The 17,227-nt window shown below is 42.1% G+C and overlaps 1 protein-coding gene across 4 annotated transcripts in view; it reads left to right on the top strand.

Moving 5' to 3' along the window:
• Window positions 1-17,227, top strand: part of FHIP1A (FHF complex subunit HOOK interacting protein 1A) — a 235,322-nt gene that overhangs the window by 163,660 nt on the left and 54,435 nt on the right. For all 4 annotated transcript variants that reach the window (XM_004758060.3, XM_013059168.2, XM_004758057.3 and 1 more), the window contains 2 exons: window positions 7,686-7,844; window positions 9,663-9,749. In XM_004758060.3, the coding sequence (XP_004758117.1) occupies window positions 7,686-7,844; window positions 9,663-9,749 (246 nt within the window). The remainder of the gene's footprint in view (window positions 1-7,685; window positions 7,845-9,662; window positions 9,750-17,227) is intronic.

The following is a 17,227-nucleotide window of genomic DNA, read 5'->3' as shown; positions in this document are numbered from 1 at the left end:
TATAAAACTTTATTGAAGGGCATAAAAGCAGACCTAAATGAATGGAAAGTTATTTAGTTTGTAGGTACCGTGTAGATGACACTTTCCCTGCAAATCAGTCCATAAGGTTAGTGCTATTCATGTTTTACAACTTTTTATTATGAAAAAAAGTAAAATACAGAAATCTTGGAAGAATACTGAAGTGAACACCACATATACACCACTTACATTCGAAATTGTTATTATTCGTATTTATCATCTATGCTTTTGGGTTGTGCTGTACCATTTGAAATGACGATACAAACATTTGGAATTAAGTTATAGACATCAAATACTTTCGTATGTATCTCCTACAAATGAGAGCACTTGCCTACATAACCACAGTACCATGATCACACCTCAGAGAATTATGCAATAATTCCAAATGTTTTCTAATATCTAGTTTCTCAGTTATGTCCCAAGTGGTTTTTATAGGTTGTTTTTTTTTTTTTCCCCAACTGGAGTCCAGTACAAGGTACATTTCTGACCTGTTGTATGTCTAAGTCACTATTGCTCTATAACAGCACCCATTTCTTTCTCCCTGACACTGACTTTAACAGAACCACCGTTGTCTTGTTGAATGCCCTACATGCTCTGGGGTTGTTTCTAACATAGTTTTACTTGTCCCTATCCCCTGTATGTCCGGCAAGCTGGAAGTTATGTCTAAGTACTTGATTAGGTTCAGGTTAAGTTTGTAAGAATACATTATGGGCGAAGTGGTACACTTCTTACTGCATTGTATCAAGAGGCACATGCTAGATGGTCTCCCTTTTGTGATGCTACATTGGTCACTTGATTAGTTAAGGTGATGACCACTGTATCTCTCCGTGTGAATGTAACACTTGCCCTCTGCAACTGAAAGGTGTAGTTTGTGGAATGTTAATGTGACTTAAATCAAAATTCCAATAGGGTTCTTCATGAAACATGACAAATCAATGCTAAATATGTGTACAAGACCAGGAGTAACATAATTATGAAGAATGGCACCAGCAATATATTTGTTGAGAACTTACTCTATGCCAGATACTATTCTTAGTGATTTACATGTATTAAATCATCTTATCCTCACAACTGTAGGTACGAGTGTTACACCCTTTTTATAGATCAAGAAATCGAGGCATAGTGACATGAAGTAAGTCTATACAATGCCACATGGCTAGTAAGAGAAAAGGCAGCCTGGCTGAAGGACCCATGTGCTTAACTACCACTTTGTACCTGGGTAGTAAAATATCAAGACATCCGATAATGCATGAGCCATAATGAAATGACTGGAATTAAGAACAGAACACAGACTGGGAGAAGATATTTGCAACACATGTAACTACAAATGGTTGGTGCCCAAAATACACAAAAATAATTGTAATACTACCAGTTAATAAGAAAACGATAAAGCAACCCAATAGAAAACTGGGCAAAGGGTATGCAGGGGCAATTCCCAGAAGATGCCCAAAGCCAATAAACATATGAAAATACGCTCATATTCCCTAGTATCAGGGAAAGTGCAGATGGAACCTGCAGTGAGACACCAGGTAATGCTCATCAGGGTGGCTAACTGTTGGATGTCTGATAACATCAAATGTTGTCAAGGGGGAGGAGAAACAGGAACTCTTGAGAATATAAAGTGATACGGTAACTGAGGAAAGCTTTGCTAATGTTTAATAAGATGGGATACTTGCATACCATGTGATCCTACCTCTTCTTGTTATCTGCTCTAGGGAAATCTGGCACACAGATATACACAAAAGGACATTCAGTAGAATAGAGATTTGAGGAAGAGCAAAATAGAAATATATTAAGGAAAAAAAATAAATGAACTGGATTATTCTGTGTCAGTGGAGTACTACTCAGGATTCCAAATGAGTAAGTCACATGTATTAGCATGTAACTATACTACATGTGTGAACACCAATAATCTAAAAAACATGTTGAACAGGAAAAATAGCAAAAGGTTCATACAGTATGTTAGTATTTACATAAAGCTAAATATAGTTTGAACTCACAGAATCTTTGTGTATACTGTTTTCTTTTTTTATGTTTTTTTGATATGTATGTATACAGCAAAAGTACAAAACCAAGCACAGGAATAAATTATACTAAGGTCAAAATTGTGGTTACTTTTGGGGATGAAGGAAGGAGAAGAGATGGTAATGGGATTGGAGTAGGGTTTCGCTCTATTTGTAATGTACTTTTTGGGGGGAAAAGTAGAGTGTTCCAAAGACATTATGACAAAATATTAAAATCTGTTTAATCTTGGGAGAGGTTTTCTATTTTGTTTTATATGTTTATCGTATTTTGTACTTCAAAATATAAATGTATTAGGAGAAGAATGGAGGGTGTTTTCAATGTTAGAATATCCACTTATTATGTGTTATAAGCAGATTTCACTGAGTAATTGTTGCTTTTATAAAAACGTGTTTTAGGGGCACCCGGGAGGCTCAGTCAGTTAAGCATCCGACTCTTGATCTCAGCTCAGGTCTTAATCTCAGAGTTGTGAGTTCTGGCCTCCTCATTGGGTTCCATGCTGGGTGTGGAACCTACTTACAAACAAACTAAAACAAACAAAAAAACCTCCATGTGTTTTTATAACACCACACAGTTCATTAAAATTGAAGAGAAAACAACAGCTTCAGCTGACCTTATTTTCTAGAATGGAACACAGAGCTTCACTTGTGGTAAGTTGCCCCTCAGGGTAGATCCCATAATCTCATTTATACCTAGTTTTCTATAATTACATCTGACAACATAATTAAAAAAAAAAAAGAAGAACTCTTTATGTTGAAGATAAAAGCGTACTCTGTTAGTTATCCAGCTAAGGACCACAATTGACAAAAAGCTTTCTCTAATTAGTATGGTTGTCAAAGTGTGTTAACATCAGGCTTTGGGAAGAGTAATGGCTCTTTCAGAAAACTGGACCACTTTTGGAAACTTCTGTGGTTGTAGTTGATAGGAAAGTCTTGTTAAGCTGCCTCTACTGTCAAGACGTGCTCTCCCAAGAAAAGAAGGAGATTGAGAATACTCTGGGGAACAATTTAGGGCCAACAAATGATTGGCAACTCTGTATGACCCTGTCACTTTGGATTTTTTTGGCCACATAATGGTGATTATGCCCTCATCACTTGTTACAGATTGGCCAAAGTAGAAAGCAGCTTATACGTAAACCAAGAAATGCAAATTGAAGTAAGCAACCTGTAGGCACACAGCCGCAGATAGAAAGTTATTTATCCCACACCCCAAATTTATGAGGCCTTTTTATTTTGGCAAGTTGCATCAAAAGATCCCCACCAGCTGTTCTGCTGCTAGCTTCAGTCTAAAGCCATCTGCTGAAAATCTTTTTCTTTTGCTAAAATTAACTGGGTACCATTGGATGTTTCAAGTTAAAGATGGACGTTCCCTGAATTGTTCAGCCCTCCGTGCATGTCCTCTTTCTTCCCTCCACTGGAAACACTGCGGTGTGTAAGCCATGATCCCTGTCTCAGCTCATGCGTTATTTTCTTTAGTGCTTGCATCAGCGCACTGAAGAAACGGAACCCTGGGACCCTCTGTGATTGGCAGAGTCGGGTTTGAAACCCTTAAGTTTGATACTAAATTCCGCAGTCTCAACAAGTACCGTACTCATCTGCTGTCAGAGAAGGGGCTTTAAATTGTTGTTAACCGTAGGGTATTATATGGTGTTTAGTTTTCTTTTAAGGACGCCCTTGAGAGAAGATAAGTTGGAAACACCAAGTTAACACTTAATGGGCTAGGAATAAATATGTTTTACAATTCTTCTGTATGTGCTCAGGATCCAATTAAAGGTTCAAATAGTGGATAGACATTTATTTATTTATTTTTAAAGATTTTATCTATTTGAGACAGAGCGAGCGTGCGCACAAGCAGGGGGAGCAGGAAAGGGAGAAGGAGACTCTTCGCTGAGCAAGGAGCCATCTTGGGGCTCAGTCGCAGGACCCTGGGATCATGACCTGAGCCGAAGGCAGACGCTTAAGCAACTGAATCACCCAGGCACCCCATAGACTTTTTACTTTTAACTAAATGTTCAGTGTCCTTATATTTTGAAATTTCAGTTAAAAGGGAAATTTAGAAGGAAGTAGATTGTGCCATCACACTGCTGGGAAAATGATCCACAAACTGGTGTGCCTCTCTTTTTCCCTTGTCCCGTGCCCACAGCACCCTCTGTGTCCCTCTGTGGAGCAGTGGTCTTTCCAGTCGTCTTTATTTGTTCTGTGGCTGTTTTCTCCAGCTCACCTGCTCTGACCTGTTCTCTGCTCGCTCCCCAGCACCAGCCATACATAGTGTCTTGCTCACAGCCACTCTTCTAGAAATACTTGTGTGTGGGGTGAATGAATCTGAACTCTGAGCAGAGTCTTGGAAAGGGAGATATAAATATTTAGCAGTCAAGATTTGGGATCTCATTCTTCAAACTATGTCACACTCTGTTCGGCAGACTCTTTTCTTCCCTGTTTCTCTGCTGTTCTGAAAGCAGCACAGTTAACCTCGAACTTCACTTTGTGGAGGTGAGAACTTGGCAGGTCGCTGTGTCCGGCTGTTGTGCAGCATTGTCCTGCCCAGGCAGGCTTCCCCTTGCCTCTCAGCCATGCCCTTTTCTGAATACTCCTTTAAAAAAGTGAATATTAGGTATATGTTATTTTTAATTACTGTCAGTGATGTATGTAATTTGAAAATTAATGTCGCTGTAATTATATTGATATACAGAATAGTGATTTCCAGCTTTTGAGTCAGGCAAATTAAGCCTGTCTTTATGAATTCATCTTCAAAGCCTCAAAGTGGTTAAGGAGTCGGAAGTATGCAGAATTAAAGCCTTTGTACTGCGGTTAATTTAGCATGAGTTAGCAAATGTAATTGATTTTTAAAATGTGACATCAAGATTAGATTTCCCTGCAAGGAGAACTTTCGGTCTGTGTTCCTTCTTGCCAGAGGCTCCAAATTTATAACTGGCAACTCACCGGGGTCACATTCAAAATGAGAATTAAAATGATTTGTTTGGGTATGTTGACAAGGAATTAAATACTTTAAACAGAGGGCATTGTTCTTTGGGACCACAGATGCCCGACTGAAAAAGATCAGTGCACCATCTTGTTTACTGTTCATTTCCTGTACTTTAACATAGGATCTGGCCTAAAGGTGTTCAATTTGTTTTGAGTGAGTGAATGCATGCGTGAATAAAGGACACTAGCAAACACAGAAATGTATATAATCTTTGGATTTCCCCCATATTGAAATGGTTTGTCTGTTTTTCTCACGGCCCCTCATAGCCCATTGGGGGCTTCTATTCCATATCGGGCCCTCCCCCATCCACCTTTCTCCCATGGCGTCAGCTGGTTTCCTTACATGAAGACCTCCAGATTCTCAGTCTCCAGGCCTGTACTCTGTTGTCGAGTGGGATGTATTACTCATGGCAAGTCCCGCTAGCGTCTGATGTTCAGCATACCTGACTGGACAGATCAGCCACACTCCAGTGTGGACAAGAATGAACAAGTCAGACCAGCTGAGCTGGAGAAGATGGCCAACAAACTAAATGCAAGAAGGACCACTGCTCCACAGAGGACACAGAGAATGCTGTGGGCATAGGACAGGGACTAGGAGAACAATGATGAGTTTGCAGAGAATTTTTCCAAGTTCAACTGCCTGTTGCCACACTTCTTTCTGACTTTCTGTTTCTGATGCCAAACACTGGATTATTTTATCTCATCTGTCTGAGCCTCTCTTCCTTCCTCTCTCTGGTCTCTATGGGCTTGAGATGCCATCTACATATGGATGGCTCCAGATATCCACCTCTAGTCCATATCCCTCTCCTAAGCATCAGAGGCACACATCTGTCTAGTGGGCTCCCCACTGCAGTATCCCTCACACTCTTTTCCTAGGCCTTCAAAACCCTGCGGGATCCGACTCCTGCTTATCCTTTCTAGTGCTATTTCTGCTCCTATGTTCCAATAGTGCTGCCCTTCTCTTAGTTCCTGGAAGGTGCCATCTTTTCTTACTACTTGGAGCTTTTGTACATCTTCCACTTGGAACAGTGCTCCCTCCAAGATGCTTTTCTGGGTTCCCTCCTATTTATTCTTCAAAACTTGGACAGCACTTCTGAGAACATTTCCTGCTCCCAACCCCGCAGGTCTAGGGTGAGGGCCTCTTGTATATCCACGGCACCCTATTTTTTCTATTACACATTCTGAGTGTTTATTGCACTACTGTGATTGGCCTGTTCATTTCTTGCTAGGCTGTGAGATCAATGAATACATCACCCTTTCTTTTCTGGGCCAAACTCAGGATTGAACATTTCCTTGAATGTTTCAGTCTGATTTGAGTTCTTTTTTTTTTTTTTTTTTTTAAAGATTTTATTTATTTATTTGAGAGAGAGAGACAGTGAGAGAGAGCATGAGCAAGGAGAAGGTCAGAGGGAGAAGCAGACTCCCCATGGAGCTGGGAGCCCGATGTGGGACTCGATCCCGGGACTCCGGGATTATGACCTGAGCCGAAGGCAGTTGTCCAACCAACTGAGCCACCCAGGCGTCCCTGATTTGAGTTCTTTATAACCTTAGGGTTTACCATGAAGCAATGCTTCTTACAGATCCCTGCCCTGCCTCCCTTCTGTGCATCTCCTGCCCATACTCGGTGTGGCTGCCAGTTGGGGTCTCGAAGGTGCGGTTTGCTAGCACCACTTCCCAGTTGGGAGGCCTCTAGGACCATGAAATTCATTGTTTTCCTTGGTCTTATACCCTATGAGGTAGAATTGACAGGTACCCAGTGAAAGTGTGTTTCTTCCCTACAGCTCTTTGTTAAAGGCATCACCGCTTTCTTAAGAACCAAGCTGGGTGACCTGACAGATTCGAGGTCTCATTCACCCTCACTTATGTAGCCCAAATGCTGGAAGTTTCATGCTGGCAACAAGGGGGGGAAGGAAACCCCATAAGCTTTGGGTTCTTAATGGATTGACAGAGGCCTCGCTAGGGCACCCTGACAGCCACCTCCCACGTGATACACTAACTTTACTTCCCGCTCTCTTGTCTTCCGGCTGGTACTTCCACTTAGACCCACCTTAGCTCTGTGTGAACAGTCACCGTCACCTCTGATGCCTGACCCCCACTTCTTCCTGCTATCATTTGTGCAATCACAAATGCTGGATTTCTAGACTGTAAACATGCATGTATTGGTCATGTCCTTTCACAAGTCTGCAGTCCTCTTTCTCAGAAAGCTGCTGGTGGTTCAACCTGTGGGCTCTTCCGTCATGGGCTGCCTCTGTCTAGGGCTTCCTCACAGGCCTTCTGGCTTTGCTCGCAGTGTGTTGCACCGTTGTGCATTGTTTGTGGGTCTGCCTCTCTCTGGAACACCTTGGGGGCAGAATCATGTTGTCTTCATCTCTACATGTATGTCCCTCACTCCCCACACCCCTAGCCCATCATATATGCCTGGTAAAGAAGAGATGAGCAAGCCTAATTAACTATGAGCGTATGGGCCAGATCCTCCATTGCCATGATGCCCTCCACTGGAGTCGTCCTGCCCTGCTGTCCCCACCCGTTGAATCCCTCTCAGCTAGCTGAGGCCTTGCTGCTTCGAGTGTGGGCTTTGGACCAGTAGCATGCTCATCCCCTGGCAGCTGTTGGTTGTGGGCTGAGAACTTTGGAAAAGGGCTTATGTTGTATTTGTGAACACAGGTACTTGCAACCGGGCTCAGTGGTCTCTACTCTTCCCTGCCTACCAAGCTGGAAGAGAAGGGTGAGGAGTGGCACTGCCTTCTGAAAGACGACTGGCTCCTGCTCCCTCCTCTCGTCCAGTTCATGAACTCCCTGGAGTTCTGCAACGCTGTCATCCAGGTACCGGAGCGCCGCCAAGGAGCCCTTGGTTCTGTTTGTTCAGAATCCGAGCAGTGTAAAAAATGAGTTTATCAGCACTCCTTTTAAAAATGTTCATGTCTGTGGAGTAGTGGTGCTTTCTTTTAAGCATACGGAATGTCCTTGGATGAAGAAAAAAATGTTAGTTTACAGGTTTGCGGAAGTTTTAATTGAGGAAAAAAAATGAGTGGATTTTCTTTCTCCTCCTCATAAAAAGTGTTAATTCTGTTTTGATTATCCACTTAACCATCAAAAATAAGTTCAATGCTTGACTCATTAAATAGATATTTTTAGGCTTCTAAGTACGCCAAATTATACCACTCTTACTTCAAGGTCTTCTTGGGAGTACACAAAGGAAAACACTTTATTTTGCTTAATGGTGCATACCACATAAAGAATATTGTTATCCCAATTGAATTTAGACGAAGTTAAGCATCTTCTTAGCAGCACAAATTAAATCTGTGCTTTGAAATTGGTCTGCTTCGGGGGGAAAAAAAAACACAAAAACAACCACTGAACTCTAGTGTATTTGGCTTCTTGATTAGATTTTTACCTTCAGATTTCTTGTTACTGTTTTTCAATAAAAATCAGATTTTATATATAGTTAAGGATATAGTGGCTTTTCATAAAAAATGTTTTATTTCTATACAAATACGTATTACCTTCATATTGGATTTACTAAGAAATCAAATTTTCTTTATGTTGATTGTAAGGTGAAAAATGTTAGTTATAATCTGTTTATCTACCAAATAAAGAAATAGCTTCTGGAAGAAAATGCAAGTAAATTACTTTAGTTCCTATCTCATTTTTATTGCTAAGTCAAAGGAAGTTTTATTTATATAAGATAAATGGATTATATCTTAAGGTTTTTTTTCCCCTTTAATATTACAGTCTATCAACATTTCTTGCAGAAGTGTGTGGAAATAAAAAAGATGAAACTATTAGTTCCTTTCCTAATGTACACACAGAGAGAGATTATCAGTAATTTAAAGATCTAGCTTTACTTCCCTAGAAATTGCTTTTCACTTTATTGTTTGATTTTATTATTATTTTTTTTAAGAAAGAGAAGTAAAGCTAACAGGCATGGTTAAAGGCAGAGAAATGACATATTTTATACTATATTTTGAAATCGAGGTCATATACTTCAAAGATTTTTTTTTATTTGTTTGGGGGTACTACTGAAAAGATTACTCACAAAAGATATTAGTAAAGACTTATCCATGCTAAATATATTTTAAAAATGAAATATAGGAAGTGTACTTTTGGTAATGTTTTCTCCTTTTGGAAAGATTCTTATTTTTTATGATAAGAATTTCTAAATGCCTTCCTATTCAATATAAATGAGGGGTAGAAAATGCATCTTCAGCACAAATTCTTTTTGCCAGCATAATAAATGTATTGAATTATCCACTTTGACAGTTATACTTTTGTTTTTAAGTAGGCACAAGTTGATTGGGACATAGATGAAGTTATAGAGCAAAATGATACTTTACAATTCATTAATTTTAATTTATGTGTCCTTACACATATTCAGTCTATTTCTTATCTGCTTTTTTTTTTAATTTGAAACTTAAAATTACCAATTTTAAAATTTGAAAGTCCAAGCTGTTTATATTGGAATAAACCATCTGAAAAAATTATGTGGCAGTTTGAAGTCTGAATTATTTTTTAACCATGGAATAAACGGCCAGAATTTGAATTTCCTTTTTGAATTTAGGATGTTTATAGAAATGTATGATTTTAAGAAGACCTAACAATGAAACTCTTTGCCTTTTTCATGACTGCCTGTTTCTCTCTTAGGTGGCTCACCCCTTGATTCGCAATCAGCTTGTCAATTATATTTACAATGGATTCTTGGTACCGGTCTTGGCTCCTGCGCTCCACAAGGTCAGTGATTGGCTGAGGTGATCTTATGTGTTGATGGTACAGCTGACAGAAGCTGAGGATGGTGAACAGTGTAATTGACTCGATGGTGACTTTAGCCTGATTCTTCTCATTCCATTCATATTCCTCAGCAATATGAAAGATAGATCTTAATGGTGGTGACAGCTGAAGTCTGTTGGGATCCGTTTGGTGTCATAGAAAACAGCATCGTGGAACGTTGAGGAAGACAGTCTACCTGAGGACTGGCAAATGACTCTGACTCTTGTGTTTATGTCAGTTCATGGATAGTAGCTTCTTGGAACCCTTTTTTGGGCTGTCCTCCTAGGCCAGGCCTGTCCTAGAGAGTACAGGGCTTACTGTGGTGGGGAAAGGGGCCAGGATAACACCGGCACCATGGATTTGCCATCTCCTTAATAGAACTTGATGTTTTTATAACAATTCTGTGACAGTAAAAATTAAAGTGAAGCAAGTTAAGGTCCCTGCAAAGGTTGGCTGTCTTATTAGCACCACTCTGGATTCCTTATGATGCTCTCATTTTGTATAATAAATCAACCTATAGCATTTGTGAGCTGTCAGGAGACACCCATGGACCTAGAATTCTAATTATAAGTTTTTCTTCACTGAGTAAAGAGACACATAGAGTATTGAGTTCAGAGAATCTTTGTCCAGTTAGTAGAGTTGCCAACCCTCATAGGGAGATAAACAATAAGTTTATCACATGTTGTTTTGATGGGATGCCCACATTTCTGCATATGGAAGTACTCTTTCCATGGGCTCTCATTTTACAGAATCAAAGAATGCTTTATTATGGCAACTTTGAAGCCATGGTAATGGGGCTTCAAGTTTAGAGCCACAGGTCCTGATAGAAGATGTTCGTCTTTTACCATTTACTGCCTTTTGCATGTAGTGGCAGTATTTTCCAAAACAGTGTTCCCGATCTGACAGTGTGCTTTTTGTTACTTCTAAGTTCAAGAGGTAATCTTGGATTGGCTTAAACATCAAAATATTGATGCTTCTAGATGATTTTAGTGGTTTATGGGCCTAGAGGGACTAAGTGTTCAAAATTAAATCTGTCTTGGAAAATAAAGGACATATCTTGTGAAAATGCAAACCTCGTGTTTGTTTTCAGGTTGTCCTTCTGTTGGTGTCTTGCCATTCCAGAGGTGCGGTGGATGTCTTATATGAAGGTCTCTAAGGCTCTGCATGGAGGAATTCTCCTCTGTGAAGGAATACCACATTGCTACTGAAATTCTTTGGGAGTCATTATCCATATACTCTCGCACACATTTAGACTTTCTTCCTCATTTAGTTCCATGCTTTCCTCATTGACCAGTTGATATAAAATAATTTCCCAAGTCATTATTGTAATAGTGATAATTATAATGATTATTTGTTCAGGATATTTTACATTACTATAATTATCATACCTTAATATTACAAATATTAATGATAACTCTTTATCCATAATTGAGGATGGACTCCACGTCAGAGACTCTTATGAGGATCAGATCAGACTGGTCCCTCTGTGATACTCCTTCACAGCACTAAGCACAGGTGGAATCAAATCATTAAATGTGCAATAACTTGTTTAATGGCTGTCTCCACAGTGGCTTGCCTGCTTCTTGTGGATAAGGTTCACACCTGCCTTGTTCGCTGGGCTATCTCCAGTGCCAAGGACAGAGCCTTGGACTTGGGACGCTAAATAAACAGCCCACAAGTGGCATGAGGTTTGTTAAAGTGGCAAGCAGAGTGCGGGCACGTGATGCTTTCCCAGGCAGTGGTTCACAGGGAATTTTCACAGTGGTTCACTTTATATATATTAACTAATATTGCTCTCTTATGCCTATAATTAAAATATGAGGTCTTTTAAGATCATGAAGTTAGGAATACATCCTTCTTGTGAAAAAAAAAAAATACAGTCATTGCTGGTTACATAAAATGCAAAGGGAATGTTGCTATATTAGACTTGAATTTCCAACCCCTAATTAAAATTCCCTAACTTTTATCCATTGCAGGCAATTCCTCCCAAGGCTATTTAGAGACTAGGGAGAATATTTCCTTCCTAATTTATTTTTCTCCTTACTTCCCAATTGGGGTGTGTGTGTGTGTGTGTGTGTTTTAATCATTTGGAATGAAAATTTTGGGGAAGGAGGCAGGGCAAGGGAGAGGGTGATCAGCCTCCCCTCTGGCTCTTGGCTCTCAGTGGTTGAAGAAGGAGCCTCCTGCGAGTGGCCAGACGGGGCCCCAAGGCAGAGGAAGGAAGAAGTCCAGAACTGGGTGTTCCTGGGGGAGTTCCTAGTGAGACCACTCACCTCCTAGAGCCAGTGTCCTTTCCTCTGATAAGGGAAGGGGTAGCTGGATGTCTCAAGCCTACTACTGTAGGAGTTTCTGTCTAGATTTCTCATATTTTGTGCTCCATTTAGTATCCTAAATAAATTTCCATTGTATATGCTCTCAGCTCCCAATTCATGCGTGACATTTTAGTTACTGGCCATCTCATCCATGTAGGTGGTCTGCAGAGGTGAACTCATTCTGTTTCCTAAATAATAGAAATAAATGCATTCTCAAACATATGCCTACATCACAATCAATTCTCATAAACCATATTTCCACAACATTTCCTAACCAGAGATGAAGTCATCATGAAGAGTTGTGGGTAATGAGAGGTGGAGTGTGGGCGCTTGGCAAGTGAAGGCTGTCTCTCCCTCACCTCTCCCCAATGTCTGTGTGCACGATATAGCGCTCTCTCTGTGAGTCCTTCTGCTATGTGCTTTCTCCGTCTAGTGCTGGGGTGTGACCAGTCATTCTTCTGTGTTAGTGCAAAGGTGTATTTGATTTTTTCAAAGGGCTGCACGTTTTTTTGTAGTGCAGATATACTGGTCCATAGTCCTTTATCCACAATTCGGAAATTCGAAAAGCTTAGAAAACCCCTAATTTTTTCTTTTTTAATAATTGAAGTGGCAGTACAACCTAACCTTTGCTGAACTCATTTGGTGGCAAACCCTTACCTGAACTATCTTGAGGCTGTTTGGTTTTATTCCGCTTGTGTTCAAAATTTGTATGTTTTGTGGAAGAAATAGTAATGTATTTGATTACAGAGTGTGGCCTTGGACCTGCTGGGTTAGTCAAATATGGCCAATGTACACATTACTTTTCTAAACTATGAAAAGTTTGAATTCCAAGATATGCATGGTCTCCAAGGTTTAGAATAAGGGATTGGAAGCCCGTTTGGACATTTAGGAAAAGATCAATTGTTGGAGATAGGTTTAAAACCATACTTTGTGAAAGTCACACTAGAAAAAATGATACCATGTTCCTATGGATCCTTTAGGAATTAGAGCCAGACATACATGTGGACGTCACGTTGTACAAACCTGGTTATTTATGACTTTTGTTAGCCCTTAGCCAGCAAGAGTGAGTTCTGTTGTCTCTGTATGTTTAATTTATTAAAGCTAAATTTTCAAGGCTGAATATTCATCGGGATGTTGTATTAGTCTGGGTTCTCAGAGAAGCAGATGCCGACAGAGGATTAAATATGCAAGGATTTTATTAGGGGAAATGCTTGTGAGAGAGAGAATAGGGAGCAGGGAGAGTTGTTGGACTACAGTGCAAAAGTGACCCCAAGGAAAGAAGGGGGAGAGGTTGGCTGGCGTGTCCTATTTAAAGTGCTCTGTACTCTGAGAAGATCCATCAGAGGCGGCCTGTGTCTTCTGGGGAGACAGCCTGTGGGATGTGTGGTGAGGATTTCAGAGTACAGTAGCAGGGGCCCGTGGTGGCTTTCACTCCCTGTAGCTGGAGGTCTAAGAGGTGGGTTTCTGTGTTTCCAAACTGTTGGCTGGTTTCCATGGCTTTCCTGATTGTAGTTGTGAAAACGATGGACCTGCATACTTGCTTCCTTGTGCACAGAATATTCAGAAGTTCAAATGGTCCCCGCATGCATGCGGTCTTTTTGGTCAGGATGAGCTTATTGAAGGAGTTTAGTACGCCAGTCAAAATGAGCAGGCCACGGTCACGAACAAAACCAACATCTCGGGCTAAAACAACAAATGTCTGTTCACACTGCTTGTCCATCTTGGAGTATGGGCTGGACGGTTGCAGGTAGCTTTTCTCCATGTTCTCCTCACCCAGCGACCCAATGTGATAGAAACTTCACCATCTGGAAATGATATCTGTGGTCATGTCAGTGGCAGGGAGAACGAGGACCGGGAGGGACCCTAACCTGACTCCCAGGTGAGCAGTTTCCCTACAGAGAGAGGGGCACTGGGGATGAGAGGCTCAGGACCAATCTGCAGGTGACAAAATAAGGCAGCAGGTATGGCTGGCATTTGGGGAAATGTGGCGGTGAACCGAAAAATGGCAGAAAGGAAGGGGGTTCTGGAGAAGGGAGAGGGCTGAAGAAAACAGGGATACAAGGAACAAAGATCCTAAAGAGAAGGTATCATCCTACTCACTACCCTAAAACCCTTCCAGACTACCTGAAAGAGATGACTGCTTTTCTTTTTCCCATGTGCACCTGCCAGCTTTACTCTGGCCGGATCATTAAATGCACTTAAATGTTGTTGAAAAATATTGGGATTTTAAAGAATTGCTTTATTAACGAACCCAACACTTCTGACTCTCTGGGGATCTCTGTTCCCCTTTGATATCGTCCACTCTGCAGATTCTCCTGGTTCTCTAGTAGAGTCTGTGAGCAGCATGGACTTCACTTTCCCCCTTCCTTCCCTGAATATGGGGGTGCATGGGTCTCGGCCTTCCGCTGGTCAATCCTGAGATCAACTGTGCGCTCCACACAGGTGGCCCGAATATCCTTCACCACTGGAGGGATCTCTTGGCCAGAGGGAGCTGCCCTGCTCCTCAGATTTAGAGTATCAAAGCCAGACTCCTGGCTTTCAGCCCAGGTTAGCTAAGCCTCTCCTCTGCAGGTGATCTTTTTGAAGACCTTTTGAACGTGGTGATCGGGCTGTGTTGTAGAGCTAGAACTGGAAGTGAGGCAAGCTGGTTGGCCTTGTTACTAGCTCGGAAGAGTCTCTGTGCCCGTGTGTTGTTCAGGGCTCCTGGGCAGACAGGAGACACCTCAGGGCCTACCCTGGCCCCAGCGTGGTAAGAAAGAGGGGACTAGCAAGGCTTCTGGAGGGAAAGGGCGTAGGAATAACACTGGGGGCTCAGTCGTATTATTTTGGTCAAATAAGTGTCTTGCGAACTAGTATGTTCTCTGTTTGGTGGATTCCTTGGCTCTGTTTTTGGAGACTGTTAGGAAATTAGGGCAGAAGTTTGAGGCTGTGTGTAGTTGTTGGAGGCGGAGACGTTGAAGGGGGAGTGTGCTGAAGGGAGGGAGGGAGGCAGGGTAAAGAAGAATGACACACCTGCCCTTCCCACATGCAGCTCTCAGGCATTCGCACGGGTCCCTGTGACCTCAAAGAAAGCCTGTATCTTTCTTTGGTTTTTATGAAGAGCAGGCGGCTGTTTTCACTCAGCAAGGTATTCTATACAAGTGTGCTTGGAAAAACAGAAGCCAAAAATCTGTAAGAAAACCTGGATTTTCCCACAGTCTCTTGGGTGCTGAAGCCATGCTTGAACAATATACACAGGTGGAATAATTCCAGCCGTTTCCTTTAAGGCATGTGCGCCGGCGTCACCGTGGAGTCCATTTGTTTTACAATCTTGTCTTCTAAACACACACATACATATTCATGATCTGTATCCTGTGAGCTCAATAACTCATGGCTTATTGACTTAGGCTGATGGATGGAAGTTTTTTGGGGGACTGCAGAAGATGGAGATTTTGAGAGGCTGGGAACAGCCATACCTGTGCGTCACCCGTGTGCTCTTAGTATGTCTGTGGGTTGGCTGGGCTGGGACCCATGGAGAGCCCAGCGGGGCTCTCACTAGCTGGGGATGTTTTTGACTTTTATGCCCAGTGAAACTTGCGACTGAAGGTTTTAAGAGCAATTAAACACTGGCTTCAAGTGATCACTACTAATACATATTAATGAGTTGTAATTGGGTGCTGAGGTGACAGGAAGCATGTGCTGACTTCTTAGGTCCTACTGTTCTTGGTCTCCAGGGCAGAGTGGGCAGAGCAGCCTGTCACGTCGGTGTCCCTTCACTCCATGTCTCCTATCCACCCTTCTTCACGTACCTCTAGTCCAGGAGAAAGTGGGGATGGGGTTCTGGAGTGGCCAGAGCACAGAGACCAGCTCCTGCCAGCTATTTTGGCTGAGTTCCTGTTGCGTCTCTGGAGGCCCAGCATGGCACACTACTGTAGTCCTTGTCACTTCCTGATGAAAAACACCGTGAAATTTTGTGTCTGGTCCCAGTAATGCTGCAAAGCATCACTGAGCAGGGCATTCCTTTCAGTGGGAAATTGGCAAAAAGAAGGAATCAAAAGCATGGACTAAGGATGCCCTTTTGGCCCTGGAATTTGGGGATCTTATTTTTCGAATGTAGTGGTTCTTTGCTAAATCATTGACAGTTTCCCTTGAGTCACGGAGCTCCGAACTAGGCTCCAGCTCTGGGGTGGGCCATATGAAAAGCTGTCATGGAATAATATCTTGGGCTCTCCATTTCATACTATTTCATACTTCTACTTATGCATTTCAGTAATTTGCTTTTTATTTATTTATTTAAAATTTTTTTTTTTTTAATTTATCAGAGAGAGAGAAAGAGCATATGCACAAGCAGGGGGAGTAGCAGGCTGAGGGAAGAGAAGCTGGTTCCCCGTGGAGCAGGGAGCCCGATATGGGACACAATCCCAGGACCCTGGGATCATGACCTGAGTCAGAGGCAAACACTTAACCGACTGAGCCACTCAGGTGTCCCAGTAACCTGTTTTTTAAAAGTCATTCTCGGGATGCCTGGGTGGCTCAGTTGGTTAAGCAGCTGCCTTCGGCTCAGGTCATGATCCCGGCGTGCTGGGATCGAGTCCCACATCGGGCTCCTTGCTCTGCGGGGAGCCTGCTTCTCCCTCTGACTCTGCCTTCCACTCTGTCTGCCTGTGCTTGCTCTCACTCTCTCTCTCTCTTACAAATAAATAAATAAAATCTTTAAAAAAAAAATAAATAAAAGTCATTCTCTACATTATTGACCCAAGTGTCCAATCACTAAAGGCTCTGGATGTACTATCCTGCCTACTCCTCCCAGCACCACCCCCCCCTTTTTTCCTGCTAGCTGCTTATTCCTCTTCCTCTTCCATCATCTTCAGTGATGTTGAGCTATACTTGTTCATATGGAACTTTGTTTCTTACCACGCCTAGAGTCACCCAGGCATTGAAAATGATTCCATCCTCTACCATGCTGGAAGCCTACCTGTGTGCCCAACTGGACCACAGAGTCCCAGTCTGGTGTGAAGTGAAGGGGTCTCAGGGATACCCTAGAGAAATGAGGTCCCTCCTTCTAGAAGCTGCTGCTCTTGTCTCACAGCCTGAGGCAGGCTCCAGTGGTGCCAGACAGGGAGGCAGGTGTTCCGTTCGGGGCCAGTTGGC

This window comes from Mustela putorius, unplaced genomic scaffold (assembly GCF_011764305.1).
Source record: "Mustela putorius furo isolate JIRA1106 unplaced genomic scaffold, ASM1176430v1.1 tig00000242_pilon_pilon_pilon, whole genome shotgun sequence".
Lineage (NCBI taxonomy): Eukaryota > Metazoa > Chordata > Mammalia > Carnivora > Mustelidae > Mustela > Mustela putorius.
Note: the sequence above shows the minus strand (reverse complement) of the source record. Positions and strands in the feature narration are given on the sequence as shown.